The 26023-nt window shown below is 42.1% G+C and overlaps 1 protein-coding gene across 5 annotated transcripts; it reads right to left on the bottom strand.

The window, feature by feature from the left end:
• Positions 1-9478: 9478 nt before the first annotated feature.
• On the bottom strand, positions 9479-25150 carry ZFAND5 (zinc finger AN1-type containing 5). Of its 5 annotated transcripts, none has more exons than XM_080373365.1 (6): positions 24979-25150; positions 21018-21175; positions 20494-20605; positions 19979-20076; positions 11296-11421; positions 9479-11042 (listed from the first exon to the last, which is right to left on the bottom strand). In XM_080373365.1, the coding sequence occupies exons 1-6, from the start codon at positions 25020-25022 to the stop codon at positions 10894-10896; spliced, it is 687 nt and encodes a 228-aa protein (XP_080229491.1). In that variant the 5' UTR covers positions 25023-25150; the 3' UTR covers positions 9479-10893. The 5 variants fall into 5 exon arrangements, with proteins under 5 accessions (XP_080229491.1, XP_080229494.1, XP_080229493.1 ...); XM_080373368.1 differs by having other exon boundaries at positions 24992-25141; XM_080373367.1 differs by lacking the exon at positions 24979-25150 and adding an exon at positions 24719-24936.
• Positions 25151-26023: the final 873 nt, after the last annotated feature.

Below are 26023 nucleotides of genomic sequence, written 5' to 3'. Positions count from 1 at the left end.
TTGTTTGAGCTTTCCAATGAGTTATTATCACTTTTCGTAACAACTGTGGTGGTTTGGTTTAATATTTGTAAATCAAATCTAGGACCCAACTTATATGTTTTGTCATCATATAGACAGCATCCTTTACCATTGCCTGGCTTTTTCCAAAAGTCTGGCCAGGTAGGCCGTTTGCCATCTAGATAATTCCAGTTTTGGGAGGCCACCCCATACAGGGGTGTTATCAGGCCTCCCTTAGGAAGAGAGGTACATATCCAGCATTCCTTAGCTTTCGTGGCATTAACAATTCATGGCAGTGTTTGAAGATGGGTATTGTTTATCCATGTTTCAGTTTCTAAAATCTCTACAGTTATTACAATTAAGATCAGAATAACTGTACACAAATATCCCTGATCCTTTTGACAGTCCATTGTGTTTCTAGAAGTTATTACAATTAAATAAATTACTATTACAGAAATTATTACTATTATAATTATGATCTAATAAATTGTAGTTTCATGGGTCCTGCTGAGGTGACGGCCCATGATTTCTCAGGAGTTTTCTTTATCCAAGAATAGTGAATCCAGGCTGGTTGTTCTCTTATCTTGATGGCGGTGAAGGTCGTCAGCAGCACCTGATAGGGTCCTTCCCACTTTTCTTCTAAAGGTTTCCCTGAAAAAGTCTTTATATACACATAGTCACCAGGTTTAAAGGAGTGAATTGGTTGATCTAACCCCCTGGCCCTTGTTCCCAATATTTGTTTATTTATAACCTTTAATTGTCCCTGGAGGGCCTTCACATATTCGCACAAATATCCCTCTCCCAACTGTCTTAGATCTTCTCCAGCAAATTGTAACTGGTACGGTCTCCCATAATATTTCAAAAGGGCTTAATTTTTCCTTTGTTCTTGGCTTAGTTCGGATTCTTAGTAATGCTAAAGGGAGAGATTGTGGCCAAGTCAGATTTGTTTCTTGCCCTATTTTTGCTATTTGTTGTTTAATTAAATGGTTCATTTTTTCCACTTGCCCACTTGCTTGAGGTCTGTAAGGAGTATGTAATTGCCAATCTATTCCTAATACTGTACTCACTGGTTGTATTATTTTGGCACAGAAGTGTGAGCCTCTATCAGAAGAGATTGTTGCCGGTACCCCAAAACAGGGAATAATCTCATTCAACAATCCCTTTGTTACCTCTCTTGCTTTGTTTGTTCAACAAGGGAAAGTTTCTGGCCAAACGGAAAATGTATCAGTCATAACTAATAAATATCGGTACCCACCTTTTCTTAAGAGTTCAGAAAAATAAACTTGCCACTGTTATCCTGGATAATTTCCTCTATTAATGTCCCTAGTTTTATTCTATTTGTTACATTGGGATTATTAAGTAAACACAATTCGCATTTCTGAGTCACCTGCTTTATTGTAGTGTACAAGTTTCGCCCTATCAATTTTTGATGTAGACTTTTATATAAAGCATCAGCTCCCCAGTGAGTCTTATTATGTTGTTAGGGCTGTGGTTCATATTAAATTGGATGGTACCACTATACGACCATCTGCCAAATAGGTCCACTTATTTATTTTACCATTCATGTCCTGAATTAGCTTTAGATCTTTAGAATAGTTTGGCTCCTGATCTGTACTTACAGTTTGGATTTTACCGTCTGGTATTAAGGATAATTCCTCCTTTCCCACCTCCTCTGCTACTCTTCTGGCCTCATGGTCGGCCAGGTGGTTTCCAGTTTCCAAATCAGTGCCTCAATGGGCCATTTTATGTTCTTCCTTCCTGGATGACCCTCTTATAACAGAGGGGGTCATTCCTCACATCAAGGTCTGGCATGCCATATGTTCCCACCGCTCAGCACCTACTGGGTTGCAGCCAACAGCGGAGCTCAAGATGCTTCTCGGTGGCAAACACAGAGGCCAACCCAGTCTTGCCCTTGACTATGGTAGGAGGCACCTGACCAACCTTATTCCTTGTACTTCGTTGTTCATGCAGTTTCATCTGCACATCCCATACACAAGGCAAAACACACAGATTCACATTAGCAGAACTATTACAGAGTGTATTTTATTTTAGTTTTTACGCCAATATCCCCACAGCTCTGTTGACCAAGGGATATTGTTTTACCCGAGTTAGGCAGGCCTCCTGCTTATCATTTTTACTGTAACAGGTAAAGCATTTTTCGCCTTACCTGGAATTTATTCCAAGATATACCTGGTTAAAGATTTCTTTTACTTCAGGGAGATTCTCTTTTCCACTTTTCTGTTGAATTAAAGATAAGCTCAAGATTTCAGTTAATTGATTATTTTGGTGAATTTGGCATTCTTATTGTTTTCTTAGTTTGTACTTTAAAGGTTTCAGGATGTTTTCCTGGTGGCCAGCAGCTCCCACAACTGTAACAAATTCTTTTCACTGAAGTTTAACACCAATAAGTTGTTTTTGTATTCACTAAAAATTCCACCTCATTTTTCGTAGTCCCTAGTTCACCAGAACCCCTTGCTGGTTCTTTAGTTTAGGGCAATCTCACTTCCAGTGTCCACTTTCCCTACAATATGCACAGTGATCTGATCCCATAGGAAAGGGATTCACTTTCACTTCTGCCTGACATTCCTCCTCTGTCTCTGCCTCTTCTCCTCTACCAGTTTAGCGCGACCCAGCTCTTCTTCTACCTTCTGTACACCTTCCCTATTCCTTCTATCAACTTTTCTACATCACGATTATCTAGTAACAACCAACTCGAACCTTTATCTAGTCCTATTAGATTATGCTGATAAGTCTTTCACAACCAACTTTCCTAAATTTCCCCATCAAAGATTCACCTCTATTCTCCTCGTACCCATTGCCTGCCCTAAAGGGGCCGTTACCGGTCCTGTTGTACTGCAAATGCTGCAGCAATTGGGGTGACATTGTCAAGTCCTTCTGCTTAGTCGTCAGCAACAGCAACCCCCTCCTCCTCACCATCAGGATTCAGGGCAGGAGATGCAGTTCCTGCTCTGCAGGTCACACAAGCCTGCCTCTGCAACAGCACTTCTGTTTTAACTCTTTCTTACCCTGAATGCAAATCTGCTACTTGTTGCTTTAAGTCTGTGTTCTTACATATCAGCCTTTGCAGGCAAACAGCAAACACCCTGCCATGCGTCCAGCGTGACTCAGCCGCACCTTCGAGGGGGTACGGGGGGTACTGCGTCCTTCCTCTGTGCACAAGGGACAGCAAACCTTACCCGCCACCGTGAACTACCCTGGGAAATGAAGAGGAAGAAGGCTGTAAAAGTCCTAATGTTATTATTCACCAATACAGCCTCCAGCAGCTATTTGCGGATGACTGCTAAATGCCTCTATTTACTCAAGACCAGTTCACACGGAGGAATGACTCTGTCCTGACCTGTGATTCACCCTCACTAGGTGACAAACTGGTAAACACAACAACTTCTCCTTAGGTGAAACCTGAGTAAATTAACTTGCACCCTGAGGCAATTTCCTATCATAATAGGATTTCTAAAGTCTGGCTTAGAAGATCTTGCTGAGGAACCAGTGAACTATTCTCACTGATGGTCCTTTTATTTATTGCCAGGTGATTACATGTAAGCATAGTATAATCTTGAAAGCAAATAACCCACTTCTGCAACCTGCAGGTTAAGGGCTCAGACTCAGCTAGCACACCTTGAAGCCATGGGTGGTAAATGCCAGCCTTTGCATCACTGCTACACACTTGAAACTACCAGCCAATTCCTCTCGACAGGAGACTGAAACGGCAATTCCTCAGCAGCCCTTGCAAATCCATGTGTGGTGGTCTCACCTCTCTGGCCTGTCCTTAACTCCTCCTTACCCTAAATCTGGTATTTGGTGAACTTTCCGTGAACTGTTGTGACTGAACTGGCAGCAAAACATCCAAGTCTTTGGTCCTACACGGTCAAACCGAAGGTGATCTTCTAGTAGAAATACGTAAGCCCATATGGATATTATCCATCAGGTAAGTCCAGCATAGTAATCAAAGAAAACTGCTCAGTCTCACTTTGAAGACTGTAACCAGACTGAAAGGGATCAAGATTTTTCCAGGGTTATAAACCTACTTTCCCCTCATAAATCCCATGCTACTTAAAATACAACTAAGGAAAATCTACTTTAGCCTAATCCTGTTTAAACCTGGTCTGACCTGGTCTCCTCTGGGAGTCAAATGGTCCTGTGTACAAATCATTGAACAGGCTCCCTTGGGAACTCAGGGAATAGTCATCACATACCAAACTTCTTGCTGACCTACTAAAGTAAGCTTGAACCAGATCTACAGTAAGAATGCTGTCAACCCAAGGAAAATCCTCATCCACAAATGAGGCAGGCTGGGTGGGTTTTAAACAGTGTAAGTGTACACTGTGGTAAGTAGATAAACAGGAATGAGGAACAGTGAATTAGATTGCTTTTCCTCAGATCTGTGCTACAACCTTGGTGATACTACAAGTGAAGATTCACAGTGGGACTTCATCCTGCCTCACTACATTGCACAATCACCAATCAGACAAAAATATTAGAGAGGGACAAATGTAGGTCTCTGAAGATGAAAAGCCTGAGCTGTGTAGGGAGCATTTTTCCACCTACACGTTTGCCATGCGGTAGCTCCGCAAGCACCTTGTGCTTCCAACACCTCTCACAAAAAAGTACACCAACAAGCTGTATGAGTACATCACCACCACCAAAATGCTTTCAGAAGACAAAATACATGAAGTACACGAAAAGACCACTGTCAATGAAGTCTGAAAATAAAAATCAACCAGTAAAAGCAAGTCCAAATATTATCTCTAAATATGCCTGGTTAACATTTAATGACTCCTTTCAGACACTGGATAAAGGGACAGAGATACCTATCTCCGTAGGTATCAGTGAGAAGATGATGTAGCAGTGGGAAAATGAAGCTGAAAGGAAAAAAGGTATGAGCAGGGCTCCACACCAAATCATGACTTCAGTTAATCCTTTAAGTCATGTTGCCTCCATGTATATTGACTGAATTGTTGGAGCTATAGGAAGAACCTAGAAACACATGAACAAGGAAGACCAGGTTAAAAGTGACTTACCATCAACAGTGCTCACAGCCCTACCAAAATGACCACAAAAACCCTAACAACTCCTAAACAAAGCATTTTAAAACTGTTGATTTTTCCCCTAACAGCAAACCGAATCACAGTGAGGCTGGTTGCCTATGGGTATGGGGGACAGTAAAACCAATTCAGATCTAGCCGTGTTTTAAGTTTAAAAGTAGCTTAGCAAGCGAAGCCATGGGCAGCTAAGGTGTCAAGTCCAATTAGGCAAGTACATTTGGCTATTATGCAGTCAATGACCAACTCTTTCCTTGGATTTAGACATTTTGCATGAGCAACACAGCTTTAGTGATCCATTTAGCAAACACAGCCCCAGTTTGTCATTAGGGATGCTCATTTTACTCTGATATTCATGCTGGTCTTATACAGAGAAGGTCACTTTATAACCATAGTATATGACATTGCAAATATCAGACTTGGGTTCAGTCAAATCCTTTGAGATATGGCATGTAACTGGAAGAAAAATGAAAAAGATTAAGGCACTTTATATATGAATTCCTTGATATACACATGCTTCCTACACATATTTACAATACATGCACAACAAAAAAAATAAAACAACTTGCTCCACAGTCACAACAACATAACTGAGAAATGTCAGCTCTGTATGGAGTATAAATAGCACCACACTCCAATGGTAGTCATCTAGCATTAAAGGCATCCCGATGGGACCTTGGAAGGAGAAGGGGGGGTTTGGAAATGCCTTCACTTGGCAAAGGCCATGGACAACCTCACTGTGAAACACCTGCAGAGGCAGACACTTGACCCATGTGGTTAGTTAAGTGCAAGACTTAACCTGCCTTATTATGCCAGGACCAATAACACAATATAGTCTAGCCTGCATCCATGTACTCAGGTGCAAAAGTAGATATAGTTATCCTATTTATTTTGTTTTCTCTCCCTATTGAGTAAACCTCAGTTTATGATAACAAGGCTTATTGCTACCTGGGAATAAATGCTGTGAGTGGTTGTAGGCAGGGACAAAAAGGCTAGGACTACAAGGAGGTAAAGATACAGATACCTTACTTAAGTTACTTGAGTCAAAGTAACAGTCAAAGTAACAAATCAGCAGTCGAGCTACAAGTGTTTTGTAAGTATACTGCCATCTTCAACAGTTCTACACCTCTATTTTCATTTTGATCACAGGCTGCCTGTAGTCTGCTATTGATATGGAGAAATAGTGTGAAATGGGGACGATGGACACCGACTGTGATTGTATATGTCTACTCAGGAATGTGGGTATGGTGACTGGTCATGGGTGCGGTGTCTGGTCACATAGGCACACAGCTCTGAGGAGACAACTACAGTTTTTGAGGAGAGCCTGCCCCTCTTCCTCTAACAAAGGGGAGACGCCTGCCCTTCTTTCTCTAACAAAGGGGCTATTTAAAAGAGAATGAGAAAAGATGGGAGACATTCAAATGCTATCTAGAGGGAGGGAGTGCTAAGGCTTCTTGCTGGAGCAGATCGGGTGGTCACAAGAACATGAATCACCTACAAACCTGCAAGACCACCACATTCCAGGAAACGGACTGATAAGCTAATTAACATACGAAGCGGGGTTTAGGTAACGAATATGTATAGGCGTTAATTGAATATTCATTTATTTCATTGTATAAATGTAGGATGGTTCCTCACTTCGGGTATGCACGCTTGTGGAGGAGCGATCCCCCGTGCATCTGCGCGCAATAAACATACCTACTTTATAACTTTCGAGTTATAGAGTAATTCCGCACGTCACTATCTTGCATCCCACATAGCAAGACTTGCTTCTTCCACTGAATACAATTCTTTAGACCTGTCAGAAATCCAGTTCTTTGTCTTGTTGTGCTGTTGTCCCCTTTCAAGCAGAAATGGTATCTGCATTTTCAGTCCAGCAGAAAACAACAAAAAACCCGAACCCCTAAACCCAACCCTGTTTATTCTTGGGCCATCACCAAACTACTACAATGGGCAATTTAAAGGCTGAAGCACAATCTAGTGAAGCGTTAACGGTAGATGAAGGGGTAGTTCAGGGCTGTGAAATGGCACTTAAACCCAAACTTTCCTCTGTTAGGTATGGACCTCACTGTGGGGGTAACTAATCCTAACTGCACTCATCGAGAGAACTTTGGTCCTGGACTATTTTTTAATGTTTCCACAAGTTTGCACTATTTTTCCAGCTCAGGTTTTCTATCTGTTCCCCTCATGTAACTGTTTGGGTTTATCACTTATTAATTCTAATGGCATCCAGGTACTTCCAAGTGTATTGCCAGAGACCTTTTGTCTCCTGAGTAACAGCACAGTCCAACTTCTCTGGGCGTTTCCAAAAAAGGGAGTCAGTAATAAGTCATTTGTGATAAAATGCATTTTCATTGTTTGGCTAGCTTAGAACCTAATACAAACAACAACAACAACATCACACACCTATACAGAAACCAAAGTTCCTTTTCTTACTGAATCATTGCTACTTAACACACCTGGATACCTGAAATAAGCCAATTTCCTTATTTGCTGTGCATTTCCTCCTTCAAATATATGCATCAGATTACATTCCTCAGCAGCTCTACAGTATTAAGAAACCAACATGCATTTTGACTCAGACAAGAGGCATGAGTCAAATCCTTGTTAAGTATTCTCTGAGTGACTAAGAGACATGATAAATACAAGCAAGTGTCTAAGACATGGCCTTACACTTGTGAATATTGATCTTCCAAAACACATGGCAGAGTAATGAACTTTCAGAAGCACGTGTTCAAAGAGCTAAGTATCAGAAAGACAGTCAGGGCTTCTCGACCCCATGGCATCCTTATGCACCACAACCAAGTCATCTGGCAGCTCATCGGCCTTAGAGCAACAGGTTGTAAACACCACAGGAAGCTCATCATTGTACTCCAAATTCCAGTAACAGCTGTCAGTAAGTTTGCACAGGACCCTGTGGAACATGGTATTGCAGTTACAACACTAGCTAGGCAAGTATTTCCCAGATTGAAGATTACCAAACAGCTTTTAGCCGCTTTTATTTACACATTTGTTTGTATGTTCCTTTTTGTACCATCATCTGGTATGCTTGTTTGGGACAGAGGAAGACTCTTCCCAGAACAGCATGTTTATGTGTAAGTTAAAAACATCTCAGTCTAACAGCCAAACATTAGACAAGGATCAGTGTCATGTGAACTGATCATGTTTCTTTCTTGGAAGACGTACCACAGTGTTCGCACCCAAGTATAAATACTACCCCTGCCTCCTTTGTCAATACCTGCTCTTTTTAAACAGCCTTCCCCTCCTCTGAGTGTTCACTGAGCCTCCACAGAATGAGGGCTCCTGAATGATTAGAGACACTATATAGATTATTAGAAGAACAAAGCTCAGGGGAGCTTGCAGACTTACATTTGAGTACAGGCTCATACCCCACTTGTGAGCAATTTATGTATGATACAGTTCATGATTTTCTAGGACAATGATGAATTTTTCATTCCACACACTCCTCCAGATCAACTATTTCAACAAGTCTTCCCAAGTACTGCCTTTGTTCAGATGAAAAAACAGGGAGAATGAGACCATCATAACCATTAACTACCAGTATCAGTACTATTACCTGTCCTTACACACTGTAGCCATGACTGTATCAAACCCAGACACATTCTCCTCAAATGTCCAGTTACAGGGCATTCTCAGCTTCAAAAGAAAAAGTGAACAGCATATTACGCTGCAGTGGAGTAGTGATTATACAATACAGAAGGCAGAAAAATGATAATTTTGCTGCTTTAAAGTAATTCCATGGTTAAGTTATAAAATTCATCCTGGAAAATGAAGTCCCAGAGCATACCTGTGTTCCCTTATTGGAGATGTATATAGTAGCTGTAGTAGTAACATATCACGTGAGTGGCAGCTGACTGGTGGGATGCACATTATCCATTTCTGATACAACCAATTTTTATGCATAATCCAGCAGTAAAGATTTCTTCCTCCAAGGCAACATGTGCTGTCCTTCTTATTGGGAAGGATAAATCTGGCATATTTAACATCATATTTGGATGCTGACCCTGACAATAACTCTGCCCAGGTCTGCTGATGAAGATGTGGACAGAATGGCATAGCCAGTGTACTGGTGCTATTGTAACAGATCCACTGGAAAAAAGTTTTGTAGGCAAAAGAAAAAGCCTTTGAAGTTCGTTGCTAGTGCCTTCCTTTGCTCCCTTTTAAGCACGCTGCTGTTTGCTGGCATTTTTGTCAAGCCATCAAGTAGTTATCTGTATTCCAGCTGCTCACACAAGTTATTTTAGAAGTTGGTATATCCAAATAAGAAATGAAGACATAGGCAAGCTTAAGCATAAAGACAACATCTACAAGAATTTTACACTAACTTTGCACCTTGAACTTTACAAGCCCACTTTCTGATCACAGCAATAACTAAAACCAATAAACGATCACAAAGAAAGTACTGTCTTCTGTACATTACTTTTATTATTTACATAATACAACATAGCATAGATGCTGGGTAGCATGATTATGTGCAGTACATAAATATGAACTATCTGTACATGTCTACAGATCTAGTAACTCAGAAGGATGAAGTTAGAAGCAAAACCGAGATGCTTTTAGTAATGAAGTAAAAACTATGACTGACTACTGCAATAGAAATCAGAAGTTCAGGAGTAGCGCCTTGTATACATACATAACTATTTACAGATGAGAACAGGCATTACCACAACACTAGTCTAAACTGTACTTGTTTTTATATAAACACAAGTTTCATACATCACAAAACCCCCTTCCATTATAACACAGAAGTGATATTACCAGACAAGCATCAGTGAAGTATAGTGCCTTTTCTAGAGTTGTTATTGTACAATGCTGTAGATAATGCAGCCCATGCAATACACCCAAGAACACTACAGTTCTACACTCAAGTACAATTAGAAGTAATAAAACAACCCTTCAAGAGTGGTTCCATCTACGACTGAATTCTACAGCAGCCATGTTGGGGATGGTTTTCCATGCAGAATGGTGCAACTGTTACACTGAAAACAGGAAAAAATTATGCCCTTATGAACTGCGAACACACAGAAGGTAAGCAGACACCACACTTCAGGAACTTACCCATCAGACAGACACATGTCAGTTGACAGAGTTGCTGTGGCATGTCTAAACTTACATAACTTTTTTTTGTAAGCCAACATGTCAAGCTTGCGCTACGTAACATTTCTAGCTATACAAGAAAAAGCTAACAACTGTTGCAGGCCAGTTCACGTTTCCTTTGGGAACCTATGAAATAGCTTTCCCTTTATACTTATCTGATTTTTTCCATTTTTCTCAGTATAATTGATAAGTGACTTTCTTAAATATGGCACCAACACTGATCTTACTGGCATGGTGGACCCCTCTACATAGCTTACATTCTGCTGAAAACAATGGACTGTGAAAACTAAAATGAGAATGAGATTTTAAATGATAGAATTAGACTACCAACCTTTTTGACATACCCTTCTTCAAAACAGGCACTAACACTAGCCAAAGATGATATGATTCAAATACACTTCAAACAGTAGATACGCTGCAAATGTGCAGATAGCATATATCTGTTTGGCACATGTTAACTAGAGGGTCTGTCCCCTGTGCAAGTTTCTAACCATCCAATTATATCCTGGGGAGAGCATATATATTTTCAAGGGCTGTTATCTACCCAATTCTGCCTGTAAGAAACACCCAAACATCCTGAAGTATCATTAAGACAGACAAGGCTGAAAGTGAAACTTTGAAGAACAAAGGAAAATGGCCATGCACCTGCTCTTTCATGTTTTCCTAGGATGTATTAAGAACAAAACAAAGTCAGTCTTTTCACAAGCAGGTTAATTTATATTCTCTGGATTTTTTCAGCCACCACAACTGGGTTCTCTTTCCTGATTTTTGCTGCAGCTTCTGCTTTGTAATCATATGGGCAGTTATGCTTGTCAGAATAACGATGAAGTCCACAAAATAAGTTTCCACATCGGCAGTCAAATCCTGTAGATAGAAAAAGCAGCAACATCAATAGGAAGCTTCATATACAAGTTGTAAATTAGGGGCTTAGTCACTACAAGCAGGGTATGTTCATGTACTCTGACATACAGAGTAAGAAAGATGAACAGCCGTACTAATTTGTTGGGATCCTGAAGAAGCAAATTAAATTTAACGGTAGAGACATTTCACCAAGTTTAATCTAGCAAGAGGCAACTAATCATACCAATGTGTTCAAAATTGACAGGTGTTCTTATACCTGTAAGGCCAACCTTCTTTCTGCACATGAAACATCTGTTCTTCTTTGGTTTGGGCAGCTCAGGGGCTCTCTCTTCATCCTGGGAAGTACTAGGCTGAGAAACTGATGGGCTTGGTTGAGTAACAACTGTTGAAGCAAGTAAAGCAAGTAAAGGTTAGATTTCCTGTTCTTGACTTCACTAGCTATTCAGTAGCATGCATGTATTTCTTGTGTATTAATTACCTCTACTAAAGACCCTGATGTTTGTTGTCCAGAGGACTACATAGGCAAGTCTATGAAAATGTAAATCAGGAATAGGGATTTCTAGGTACTCTGTTCTTCCCTTTTGGCTCTACACAAAACAAATCAGATCTTCCCCACAGTCCCACCGGCTAGAAAATATAAGACATTTGTTACACCTGTACAGGCACATACAGGCATTAAGGATTTGGAAGGCACTCCAGAAGTTCTAAGCACACATTTAATATTTTTAAAAAATCATGCGAACAAGTAAGATTTAATATAAAACAATAACAGTATTGTCATGGCTAAAGTTGTTGAACAGAGGGGATACCTGCAGAGAGCATAACTAATACGAACATATTTTAGAAGGATTACTCTGCCAGTACACTTGTGAAGTCAAGATGCCTAAAACAGTTCACAAGGACAGCAGCTAACAAGCCACTGATTCTGTGACAGATCCAGAACACAGCTACAAGACACGCACAGTTTAAAGATTTCTCATGTTTTTGACACTTCCAGTAATTTAAGGAATCAAGTGCAGATTCACACTGACTATCTGTATTTTTGTACTACATTCAGCTTCAAAATAAGTCATTCCTCAACTGCCTCTGTTATGAACACCTGCAGACAAAATGAGTCAGCTTTGATTTAAGTTCTCTGCAGGATAAAGGTTTGCCCTTCTGTGAATCTGATGGTTAAAAAAGTACCTTTTTTTTTTTTTTCAGTGAAACTTTTAAAATGTCATCTTTATATCCAAACTAGTACAGAGGAAAGCTGAGAGAGTTGTTTTTGTACACAACTTAACACCTGCTCCTGGTACATTTTTCCTGAACACTCCCAGCTGTATGACACCTATTGTTCTAAAATAGAACAAACTATAGAACACATTACAGAACAGGTAGCATATGTAAGCTTTAAGGACTTATTTGTAATAAACTCTACACACACAAATAGGATTTGTTAGTTGAGATGCTTTTGGATCAGTAAATGTTGTATCCTGTGAAAAGAGGATTTTTTTCCCCTGACATGAAGAAACAGTTATATTGATTGGTTTTCTGTTTACCCTTTATACTTGTTTTTTAAAATTGTGTTCGCATTACCATGTTCACAGGTACTCTAAACACCCAGCTCACTATTACCACTAACCTAAAGAGCCTCACAATTCACTGTATAAGACAGCCCCCAATGAGGACTTCATAATCTAAACAAGATTTAAAAGTGACAAGCTCTCAAAGGTAATAAGGAATCTTCAGTGCTTAAAAAATGTCATGCAGTAAAACAATGGCTGCTAATATTTTCTTATACATTATAGCATCAGTTCTAACAAATAACCAAGGCCATTCATCACTTCATCACCTTTAATTTCTGTCACCTGGCATAGATCTTTTCCTTAAAGTTTTGGAAGTTCAGTCTCAGTGCTCTTCTGCCAGGTCTGAGTGATAGAACTATTATTACAGCACTAGCACCATGATCACTGATGCTATTGCTACTTCTTGGAGTAATTTCTGCTGCTTTGTTTTGAGAAAAAATTTTGTCTTGAGTAACATTCTAGATGAATTGATACAATCCTCTGAACTTGTGTTTAAATCTCAAGGAAAGCAGTGTTTAGTATCAATTAATCTGTTTGAGAGCCTGTGGCTAAAAAACAGGTTAAAACCAGTGATATCACAAAGAGCATAAGCCTGCTGGATACTATGCACCTTGGCTAACAGCCGCTAGCTACGGCCTTGAAAGTAATCACTAAACACCTCACAAAAAGCATGGTCAAGCTCCTTTTAGATTTGCTATATTGCTAATTTGTTTTAAAATGAAGTTATAATCCTAAAACATGGCAGATTAAACAGAGGAACCAGAAATGCTCACACACTTTGCAAGTGGTGTATAGGTAGTCAAGGGAAGTTTCATCTGCATCAGAACCAGCTTACAGATATGAGCCCTGGGAGCATGCATTCTGTTTCAATCAGATGTAAAAGAAAATGCATAAGTCATTCACAATACACACCAAGAGAAAATGAAAAGAGGAGCAACCTTTATCACTGCCTATCATGCCCACAGGGAAGGAAAACTGGAAACAGCAACTTCCCTGGAATCACCAAAGCAGAGATAGCCTAGTAGATCACTATCACAAAACAAAGACACTGAAAACAAATCCATTTAAGGGAAAATGTTACCAACTACTACAGATATACTTTCTCCTCTGCATGAAGAAGCTGTGACAACTGGCAGCCCAGCCAGGAACTGGAACATGACAAAAAGTATCTTAAGAAACTATAGCAGCACATTTCCTGAAAGGGATGATAAACAGGATCCTTCCCTCACCACTAAAACATATTCCAAGGAAAAGCAGAACACGAGCTAATAGGCACTCAAAGGTCCCAAGACAAGATGGGGCACAGCCCCCTAAATCCAAATTAAGATGTTCAACTTATTACTTCCCATGAATACAGAACTCTACTATTCTTTTACACCAGTTTAACTTGATGATGCATTTTTATCTTGTCAAACCTTCAAAAAAGTGCTTCTGAGTAATAGCTAGGACAGAGGCAAAGCTGCCTATCCTGCCTCTCACTTAAAGCTCTGTGAGAAAAATACTTTTTCATCAACCTGAAAGATGAAAAATACCGTAAACTGTAGTTGTTCTGGCATGACATCAGCAGCAAATATAAATTCATCAAACGCTACCCTGAGAACTGCTTGTCATAAAAGGCTTCCTTTAGCATGTCAGTCAAATCCAACTGGGCAAGTACAGTTCCAATCCTCAATACAGGAAACTCATTTTATGCCAGATATCACAGCGTTAATCATTAGGCCAAGTCTCTGAATGACTGCTGTATGATCAGCATGGAACAAGTGACTGAAAAAAATGCTAAACATTGGAAAATAACCATTACTGAGGAAGCAGGTCTACAGTTACCAGTAACAACTTTCAGATGAAGCAAACCCTTCACCACTAAAACAGGTTTCATCCCTTTTATCAGAGTTCCTGTTGGCATATACCTCTCTCCATCACCTTGGTTATTTCCCTTCCCAACACTCAGCTCAAGAGGTTACCCAATCAGGTTTACTTCACTTGAGTTTTACCAAACCAGTTCTCCTTTTACAAGGCTGAAAAACATAGGAGCAAGAGATTTTCCGGGCTGAGCAGGCCTTTAACTATTGTTTTGGTCTTGTTTTTATCTGTAGGCACTGTAAGATGCATTTCCATGATGCCCAAGGAAGACTCACTGATCTGCTAGGATAACAAAGACTAATAAAAACCTAGTATTGGGTACCTGAAAAAAAAGCCATAAATATAGGCAATACATCACGAATTTGGGAAAACTTCACGTGCAGTCTGAAGATAAGATGCATCTTTACAAAAGGCATGTGGGAACAGCAAGGCCACTGATGAAAGAAGTTAGCCACATGCCACAGCATGAAAGCTATTCAACGCATACACAGAAAGGTCTTGGACACTGGAGAACAAAGTTCTTCTCCAGTCCCAAAGTATTAAACCACAGTGACCATGTGGGACAGCCATTCAAAATTACAAGCCACTTTAAGAACAGGCTTTTCAAAACTGACAGTAGTTTTTCTTACATAAACCAGTTGAGCTGCTGCAAAAGAGCACGCCTACCGTAAGTATTTTCCCCTCAAATTTCACACTGGAAAGGTATGAATCCTGTTTCAGTTGAACAAAACATGATGAAAATAAAGCAAACTTTTTAACCCTCCCTATATCAAAGTGCGACCACAAAGGGCTACCAAAGTAACACCAATGGGTTTTTTAAAGCTTCTCTGACTAAATAAAAATTAACCAAAACAAGATCCCAACAGCTTAAACTGCATGACTTTCACTGTACTGTAAGTGGTAAGCATACCAGTGGAGCAAAGTCTTGAAAGCATAAGGAAAACTGATTTAAGCATTCTGACTTGAAGCTAAGACCAAATCCCACCATGGAAGAAATGGAAAAATTAAGAACGAGATTAAATTACAACAAGAACAAAAGACGTAAAGTCAAAAGTAATCAGAAAGACATTAGACTGCACTTCTGTAGAAATGGAGTAGAAAGCTGTACTAGAAACTACAATCCTTACATTGCATATTAACAAAATGGACTGGTACATAAATACTATCCATCTTTCCAGGTTAAAATTTTATTATGCTTTATCAGGCTTCCTGAGCATAAAAACTTTATTCTTTGTGAACTACAACTGCTATGTTGACCCAGATGCCCATGACAAAAGGCTGCAGAATAAGCTCCTATCATGTTTTATTTCATAACATAGAAAGTGAATAGAAACGTTTAGCAGCATGCAACCTATCTCCCACATGCCCAACTAAATAAAGTATTGAGTATCTTTACTGCTACATTAATACAATGTAAAGATACCCCAGTTTCAGTATCACAGAAACATGGTTTATTTGGTCACCATGAAGACTTGATGTCTGTGGCATACCACTGTTAAAGTAACAGTGCCCTATCACCAACAATGACAGAACCAACAGTTGGGTCCCCAGACACCTGAAGCAAGGTGAACAGCTTCAGGGCTTAGGAGAGACTAATGGATCCCTTTCAGAATTGTTTCAATCCAGGGTGAAGCTACAGCAGACATGGGGAACATGAAGATGAAATGATTATTTCCAACACAAGACAGAATTGTTTTATCAGACAATTTTACCAACAGCCACAAATGAACTGTCTATACATAGCAACATGCCTAAAGTACTATAGTCATGCGTGAAAATAAGTCAGATTAACAAGGCACTCATTGCAACAAGATTAACAAATATAATCTTCAGTCTACCACATCTCAAAGCTAGCTGTTTACTTGGCGTCTTACTCACAGTGCTACTTGCAACACACTGGTTTATCTACAATATAAGCAAGGGTAACCCATAACAGGGTCTCAACCTGAATGCAGGACTGCCGTAAAATAACTCTAATCATATTGGTTTGGTAGAAATCCAAGAGACACGCGAGCCAACCACCATTGCATGCAGTCTTCTGAAGCTGATTTACTCAGAAACAGAAAGGGTAAGCTAAACCATGAATGGAATTATAAAGTTAACAGTATTTAGGTATTTTTAACATTGTAGATTATACAATACCATAATCAGTTCAATTTCTGGTTCACTTTCTTTATAAGCAGTCATGCTCTGCAGCTGTGGCTTCACAAAATGATAGCTAATTATACTACTCCCTAAAACAGAGCTATTACTGGGTTTAAAAAAAAACCCAAACCACTAAAAACCCTGAAAGAACACCCCAAACAAAACTCCAAGCCTGATACACATGTTGATATCAATTAAGTCTGGAAACACCTGATCAGAAGCTGAGCATTCAGCAATGTAATGACCTACAAAAGTGCAAGAAAATGCTGGAAATATCCTATGAATTTAAACAACATAGTTGTTTAAACATACTTGTTTTCAAAACAGTTATATAATGATAAAAATAAACTATGTTGCTAATATACAATTCTTTTTCTTCTACAGATCTTCCATTTCCATTTGAGTAACTGCTAAAAAAACCAACCCACTCATGTTTTTTAAGGAACAGGCTCCACTATGCCTCACCAACTTGGTAGATAGCAAACTCCTTTCCTTGTGTTAAGCAATCAGAGCAATCTAGGTCTTGCATTTAATTCCTGCAACTAACACAGCAAAAAAGCAACTATGAATCATATTTCTGTGATAGGTATATTCTGACTTCAGTCAAGACTGTATTAGAATTCAATCCTTAAGTGTAGAACCTTATCAAAATCCTGTAAAAAGTATTTTGTAAATAGTGCTTGCTTATGAATATGAGTTTGCACATAAAGTTTATACTTCTGACTCATGAGCAGTTCAGACAACTGCACTGAATATACGCCACTGTTCCATTCTAAAACTGCAATAAACAAGTTGAACTAAGAAAGTACCAGTTACAAGAAAACAGCACATTAGACATGTGAATTACAGCCAACCAGAGCAGTTATATCCATCATGCCTTTCCTCCTTTAAATGTTAAGATACAATTAATTGTATTAGCACCAGATTTGTTCTGAATGAGAATCCAGGCCGCAATCTCAACCTGTGTGAAGGGGGAGGGAAAAAAATCAGGGTGAAAAAAACAAAAAAACAAAACAATCAGGACAATTAAGCCTGTTAAGTTTCATTGGTCTCAATTTCACTACCTTCAAGTCAGTTGCTTCAATCCCAACAGCAAGCAAGTATAATTCTATGCTACAGACTGCTAAAAAAATAGATCAGTTCACCAGATGTAGTTCTAGTTTTAACTTTTTGGCTTGTAGGGAAATATCCAAAATTTCATTTGCCGATGAAAATCTGGCAGAAGAGAAGGTGACTTCATACTGTTGAAGACATTAAGGGGAGAACAATCTACCTTGCTTGAAGGCTACATTGTTTGTTCATGATCTGTTACTTGGTAATAGACAGTTATGAGGTGCAGTTGCTAGGGTCAGACTGCTTACAACTAGGCTGTGTTTTCATTAGCAACTCCACAACTGTAGCATTAGAGGATTACACCTCATAGACAGTATTAGCTTTGTTGTTATAAGGTGATGTGAATTATTTACCATTGTTTCAAATCCTCCTTGAGAGGGTTGACCAACACATATTGAATGCTGCTGGGAAAAGGAAGAGAAGAAAAAATGCAACTAGTCCAGACATGACTATTTTTATAAAAAGTCTTTTGCCTGCAAGACAGATCAGTGTACCAGTGACTACAGCTAACACTACACAGTTCAGATGTCCAACAAACCCTAACAGCATATAAGGACATTATTCTATGCTATCTACAATCTGTTTAAATCATAATACTTAAAATAGAACTCTGCTATTACTGCCATTGAGGCTGTCTCACAAATTTACAAGTATGTACTCAGGAAGGCAGTTTTGTTCCACAAGTTTTTTACCAAAACAATGAAGTTCTGGTATTTTTTCCAGCAATCTCTACAAAAGCTTGTGACAGCTTTTACTAGTTTCAACCTGCAAGGTTATTTACAATTAATACATGCTACTCTTGTTTCTCCTTCACCCCGTTCTAATCAACAGTGCTGTATGACACTACCCGTGATACAGCTGACCCACAGTACCTGAAAAACACGTAACAGATCAACAATAACTGAAAATTGTCCTTTACACCTGGCAAAAGGCCAAATTCCTACTGGAAGTTCTAGTAAGAGTAAAGCCACCTGCTACTTCACCACCACCTCTACCACTACCATTTCATGTATTCCTCTCTCCTGCTTGCCACATTTCAAGTAGGAATTCATAACATGGCGAGATGGGTTTATGAGTATTGTAGCAAAGTCTAAATTATTTCTCATTTATGTACAGAAAGCCTCTTCAGAAGACATCAGTTACAGGAAGTTAATAGCTGCAAAAATATCTTCTCAGTCTATACATAATAGAAAGTCTAATATATTGTATAACTGTACTTTAATCCATGTCACAGAATCTTGACTTATCATGTAAGTCTTGTAGGGCTTCTTGTAAATGGTAAAATCCTCTGTACAAATACTGAGCAATTACATTCAGGTGTTAAAGCAGTCTTTGCTGGCAAAAATATACCTAGATAAAAATCACTTTTATACAGGGCTGAGTAGCACCTCCTACAATTTTAATTTCACTGATTTCAAAACTGAAAAAATACATTTATCTTCAACTTGAGTGAAGAGACTTCACACTAAAAATCAGCTTCATACTAAACATAAGCTTTTTGTGTTTTATAACTGTTAAATTTAAAAAGTGTGAATATAAGCATGGAATAAGTGTGCCAAGACATCCATTTGAACAAATTGATATGAATTCACTTACTGGCCTCCCCACCTCCCTCCAAGAAACAGTTTGCACTAACTACTACAGCTGCTAACTTCCAGTACAAGAATAAAACTTTTCATTTGACAATTCAAACCCAGCAATGAAGGCCACAAGTATCCCGCGCCTGCAGAACAATGCTTTGGTTATATCAACTGATTACTCAGTTAGTTCAAGAATCCTAAACAGCTTTCGTTAGTATTTTTATACCAGTATTCCCTTCCCCCACAGCCTCACTCCTCTGTAAAAAGTAATTTATGAAGAATTCCATTCTCCACATGCAACAAGCCATTCTGACTGTCATGAGTCAGCAGGATTTGTACTGCTAAACAGCACACACAAATCTTAACATTTTGACTTCAGAACCAAACGCCTTGCTGAAATGCGGTTTTAGCATGCCTTACTCTTAAAAAAGAAAGATTTGGGAACCAAAACCACCCTCACAGGTGACAGTATTTTCACTAACATTGAACATGCCTCTTAAAACTCTACCTTGCCACTATCCTTTTTCTTGATTCTCTGAAGAGTACTCAAAAAAAGTACTTAATCATCTTAACAGTTCCAACACTGCAACTGGAGATGCCTGCTTAGAAAGTAAACAAACCATCAGCTTCTGTTACACCAACAGTTGAACCCAGTGTTACTCTGCAAACATACCTGGCTCAGTCTCACTTTTTGGTGTTACTTTTTCCTCTCTTGAGATGCTCATTTCTGTCATTTGCTGCGTTACAGGCAAAGCGGCAACAGGCACGTTTCTGTTTAAGTACAATGAAACACAAAATTTACATTAGTTTTGCATTCATAATAAAAGCTTAAACTGTCCAGATCTATTAATAAGCCACCTATCCAATTACTACTGATACATGTTCCTGTCCTCTGCTTCTATTATCTTCAAAACACATCTTTTACTCCATTTTAGTTACTCTAGAAGAAAACAGGCAAACCTGTAGCAAGTATTTCTTCAGATGAATCAGAAACATTCTTTTAAATGTAGCAGTCAACCCCACATATTTTAATCAGTTTTCATTTACACAGATTCATAAACCCCTGTCTAACAGACCGTCCTTTCTTCCTCTGCAGAAACTCACTGCACTAAGGCAGGATTGCTGCAGGCCTTCAGGCTGCAGTACACTCCAGCTCACTCAAACCTCGAAGTCATACCTTCATCTTACCTTGATTTTTCAGATGTGCTCCCAGCAGCACCTTCACAGTTGTTTAAGCTAGTCTCTGCTCTCTGTACAGATGCAGCATCTGAGGTAGGACTGTTTGAACCACTGGCTGTTCCTATGTAAGAGGAGTTTAACAAATTAGTTATGAACAAACTGTAGAATATATGCTAGTCAAGTAGTTTCATATACAGCTACGAACTGTCTGCACACCATCTTCACTGCTGCTGCATATTACTTCTTCCTTTAAGACAGGCTACACTGTTTACAAACAAAATACAAATATTCTACAAATCTGTGCTAACAGAAGAGGCTAACTGGCAAAGCAAGTTATGGCTGAATGCCAAGTGTAGCAGTACACATTACACTTAAATTTTTATCTTTGTAGTAATTTAAAGTAGTATTCTCCTTCTTGATATTGTTTTAGTACACAGCTTTCAGAAGTTCTCCTGAAAAGTGTTCTGGGATTCCTCATCATCTTCTGTATATTTTAAAAGTAAGAAAAACAAAAAAGCCACAGACAACCTTACCCATTGGACTGATTCTACCACTGTTCTGCTGTCGCTGAAGATGCTCTTTGTAGCAAACAGAACACATCCCATTTGTCCTAGGATTTCCATAAAATCCACATCCCGTACTACACAGCATGGGCCCTGGGGTCTGGTTTGTCTCCTGAGTCATTTCAATGCTGTAAATAAAACCAAGAACTGCATTAGGAGCTGGCATGTCACCAAAATCAATTATGGGTTATAGAATTAAAGTATGTCTGCTCACCCTGCACCCAAAAATGATACCAGTATTCTTAAAGAGGGTTATATGGATGTTAATATACCATTCAATAGTGCAATTGTATTGCTGAATAACATAGTTACGAACCTTTAAGAGAAGAAAGCATCATCACACCAATACTAAGAAACAATGTACTTGTTGAGTACTGAGCTGCATGTGCAGGTTATGACCAAATTAAATTCTGACAGCCAAAAAAGTCCTTTATCACCATCCTCTGAGCACTAATAGCGATATGCAGAATAAGCAAGACCAATTTCTTATCTATTAAAAAGTTCTGGCAAATAACAGCTTATTTCCCCCCCAACTCCAGAAGAGCCCCACTTTTCCAGTAACATTGATTTTGCATCATTTTGATGCTAATTCCACTATTAGCAGTTCCTACTCTCACAATACATTTATTAAACAGAACAATAAAAATCTCTGAAGTACTGGCACCAGCCATTTAAAGTCCGTATTCCTATCTTTAGAAGGAGTTTCCAAAACAAGACCATGAACATTGCTTAAATTGTTTATGAAACCTGATACTGAGTACCAACTGGCAAGAACATGTGTACAACAGGCCCTTCAACCAAGAACCTAAAGAGCATTTCTGAAATAATAAGTTTAGACTAGGTCCTACTCTTCCAAGAGAAATAAAATTAACAACTTTAAGCTTAAATATGTTCCATTACACAGCCTAAATATATAAAAAAAGCACCAGTTAAATTCTTTGTCTTAATAAAGTTACAGCAAGCCTTCTGAACCTCTGACAGGCAGACAATGCTAACTCTTTGCCATGAACTGCAGAAGTCAGGAGTAAAAATACTTCACCTTCATTACCAGTTAACCTCTGCAAAGCAAGGTTAGTAGAAAGAGTGAGCAGCAACCAAATCCTTGATTCCCAAAGGCAATAAAACTGGAACACAGTAATCAAGCAATCTGCTACAAATTGAGGGCACTAATAATACTGTGCTTGCCCTCCCAAAATTTAAATTTAGTAGAACCACTGTACATGGCACCTGGAGACATTTTAGTGTAACCTCTAGATTCCTGTCTTTCTATTCAAGAACAGTCACATTAAGAGATATTTCACTGCTGATGCTCATAAGTCAAAAACACCAGAAGCAAATTCATTACAGTGTATAGACAAATACTTCTTTTAATTGAGGAATCCCACACTGCAAGTAGTGCATTTACGTTCCACTAGTTTGACAACTGCAACTGACAGATGCCTTTGTCTAGCTAAACTAAATCTCCAAGAGTTAGAAGAGCAGGGGAAAGTAAACCAGCAAAATTCATCTGCTCGTCTGCTGGTGGTCCCAGGACCTAATTTTCCAGGTATAAATACTTGTATTATTCATGCCTTTACAACACCTTCCAGATATAAATTGTTTCTTTCCAGGCCTACAAAACAGCTTCACGCTTACTGTGATAGTTTTACAGCTATGCACAGCAGTCAAGGAAGTCAGAAGAAACCATGACCCACCTAGAGAAATCTAAAAAAACCAAAATCTTGTCATCTTGTCGTGTAGGCCTATGCCCATGCAATACAAATAAAGACCATACTTCTGCCCCTTTATTTAGCAGCTAAGCTCAAAGTGCTATCACACACCGCCACCACCAATCTCAACCGACTAGCTCCACTTCCCAATGAGCGTGCTGCAAACACGTTTCACCACTTACTAAATCTAGCTTTAGGTGCTAATGCTGGTATTAGCCTGCTACAAATCAGTCTCCACGGCTCCTTTATCAGCACATTCTCCCACTACTTGTAACGCACACCCCTATTTCAAAGCTCATGTCGTTGTCACCCCATGCCTGGTAAGTCGCACTTTGCCAGGCTCTGCAAGGTGACCCAGGTGCCAGCCTTGTTTCTCCTGAAAGCGCCCACCGCCGCCCTGCACCACCCTGGCCAGCCCTCGCGCACCGGCAGCCTGCTAAGCCCCCCCGCACCAGCTCGGTGCCGCTGTCCCGGCGATCAGCCCCCCGGCCGCGCCGCCCCGGCCGGTCACATGGGCGAGCGCCCGCGCTTCCGCCTGTCAGACGGCTGCGACGTGACGGCCCGCTCCGCCGGCACGCTGAAGTCAGCCCCTATTTATATCTCCCGCAGGCCGCCGGCTCCGGCGCGACCCACCGGGCCCCGGCGGCCCGCCGCAGGAGACGGCAGCCGATCACCCTTCCCTTGCACGGGGGTGCGGAAATCCAATCCGGAAAATGCAGCATCACCGGCCCGTCATCTCCCGCTGCCATCGCCGCCGGCGGCTCGCAGCGCGGAGGACGGCGGGGTGTGCTCGGGGCCCAGCGGGCCGCCACCGCTTCGCAAACGCGCCCCATCATCCCGGCGGTGGGTGGTTAAACCCAACTGTTCCTCTTCCGGAAGAGAAGAAAAGATTATGATTTAAAAAAAAAAAAAAAAAAAAGAAGTCTTCGTTCTGCCACCAACAGGAGCCGGTCTTCACCTCAGGGGTGCTCCTGCTTGGCCCCGGGACCTCCCAACACAATGAGAGCTTTTATTCCGCGTGTTAAGTCCAGCAGCAACTCAGGCCGCTCACCCTCGCCGTTACCAGCGAAGGTCGGGGTGTGGGGGGCAGCGTGTATCCTGCCGGCGTCCCGGGCCCTGCAGCTCAGCCGCCCTTCCGCCCCCGAGGCGGCGGGCACAACGCAGCTCCTGGCCGCGCAGCGGTCCCGCATTTCAGTATAACGGCGGAAATAAAGGCCCCAGCGTGCACTGAAATCAACCATAAACCCCGGGAACTGCGTCAGCGATGGGCTTGCTGGCCTAAATACTAACTTACCTCATCATCCTCCTCTGGGAGAGGGACCACAGTTAAACAAGAGAAACACAGAAACAAAGCGCAAGGGGAGTTGACCGAGGCGGTTCGGGCCGCTCGCCCCTGCACGGCCACTCTCGGGGAAACTGGGCCGGAGGGGTCGATACGGAGAGTACGAATCGACACCGGGCACTTCCCGAGAAGGGTGAAGCCCGGATGGGCGAGCGAGACAAAAGCGGAGCCACTGCCAAGCGCCCGCAGCGCGGTTTAATTGCTACCCCGCTACCCCCCCGCCTCCCCGCCTCCTCCGCCGAGGACACCGGAACACAAAAGACCCAGAGGCTGCGGGGCCAAGGAGCAGTTACGGCGGCCGGAGGTGCCCAGCCGGGGCGGCGGGGCCGAGCCGCTCCTCACAAACCCCTGAGTCACGCCCGGGCCGGCCGCCGCCAGGCCCCGTGCCGCTGCCGGCTCCCACGGACTCACCACCGCCAGTCAGGGAAACCGCACAGCCTCGCCGCCGGCCGGGCACAGCTCTGCGCCGGCCCGGCCCCCGGCCTGGCCCCGCGCCGCGGACCAGCCGGCAGGAGGCCGCTGGCAGAGGCAGAGAGCGGCGGGATCGCCCGCGGGGAGGCCCGAGCACCCCTCGCTGCCGTGAGGGCCCTGGGGAGCCCAGCCCAGCCCCCCTCACCTACCTGCTCTCGGCGGGGGCCAGAAACCCCGCAGCGGGTGTCGGAGAAAGCGCCGCGGCAGCCGGGGCAGGAGAGGGACCGGGGGACGCGAAGCTGGCAGCACCGCCGCCGCCGCTTCCCTCCTTTGTTCCCGAAGCAGCGGCAGCGGCGGCCGCTGCGCGAAGCGAGATGCTCCGTAGACGGCAGAAGAGACGAGGGAAAGACTGAGAGGGACAGAGGGGAGGAGAATAAGAGGAGGAGGAGGAAGAGGGAGCAGTACCCACCCATCGGCCCCACCTCCTCCATCGCCACCTCCGAGCCGGGCCATGCACGCTGCCGCCCAGGGGCGGTGAGGAGCCGCGGGGGACGGGCTGAGGACGCGCACGGGGATCCGCGGCAGCGAGCACGCCGCCCGCCTGCCGCCCGCCCGAGCTGCGTCTGCTTCGGGAGGGTGCGAAGGAACTGAGTGCAGCGCGCCCGCCCCGCCCTCCGGGGGGCGTGGCCGTGGCGGCAGCGGGAGGCGGCCGAGGGCGGCGTGGGCGGTCTGGGATTCCCGGGGGCGGCGCGGCTGCTCGGCGTGGCGCTGGGGGGGGTGCGGGCCAGGCCCCGCGTGGGGTGCCTCAGCGCCGGCGCATTGCGGGGTCCCGCAGGATCGGGGCGCCTAGCGCCCCGCTTGTGCGTGCCCGCCCTGGCTAGATCCCTTGGCTCTTCTCTGCTTGCAGTTCTTTAGGCGAGCAGCGATGCTACCTGTACGTCAAATAAATATCGGGCGACTTTCTCGGGGCTGTCAAACCCCATGAGCAGGCTGTGGTGACAGAGCAGCCTAAGAGGTGGCGTTGGCAGCCGGCTGGGTGGTGGCTTCCTTCTGCTCAGTGATGGCATGGAGAAGTTAGCCCTGCTTATTGTGAGCCATGCTGGTACAAAATCCTTGATTTTTGTGTGTTGGTCAAAATTACTCTGCTAAGGGCAAAGTATCATCTCCAAGTACACACCGTTGTCAGCTTGAAACATGTACGTTTCAGGCCGCTGTGTTAGGCTGTGGCCCACATCCAACAGAGTGATTGGATTCCTCCTTGTGCCCGGTTGCCCTGGGGTTTGCCATGCCTCCCATGGGCCCAATAGTCTGCCAGCCCAGCACTCATGTTTTGAGGGCTTGCTGTTTTGAGCTGTTGGATGTGACCATGTAGAAGCACAGGGAGGACCTGAAGACCAGATTGTGATTTGCATTCCGGTTTGCAGATCTGTGGGTCATTGAATGTCAAGAGTAAATATTTCTGTACTTAAGCATGCCTAAACTGTGTTTTAAAGATGGTGTAGATACAACACATA

Source organism: Falco punctatus (genome assembly GCF_963210335.1).
Source record: "Falco punctatus genome assembly, chromosome: Z".
NCBI classification, from domain to species: Eukaryota; Metazoa; Chordata; class Aves; order Falconiformes; family Falconidae; genus Falco; species Falco punctatus.
Note: the sequence above shows the minus strand (reverse complement) of the source record. Positions and strands in the feature narration are given on the sequence as shown.

Coding starts and splice junctions, on each gene's coding strand:
- ZFAND5 (XM_080373365.1), bottom strand. CDS start 25,022: ATGGCCCGGCTCGGAGGTGGCGATGGAGGAGGTGGGGCCGATGG. Junction 11,422..19,978: donor AAAAAGTGAGACTGAGCCAG/GTATGTTTGCAG, acceptor TTGCTTCAACAG/TTGTTACTCAACCAAGCCCA. Junction 11,043..11,295: donor AAAGAAGGTTGGCCTTACAG/GTATAAGAACAC, acceptor TTCTATCTACAG/GATTTGACTGCCGATGTGGA.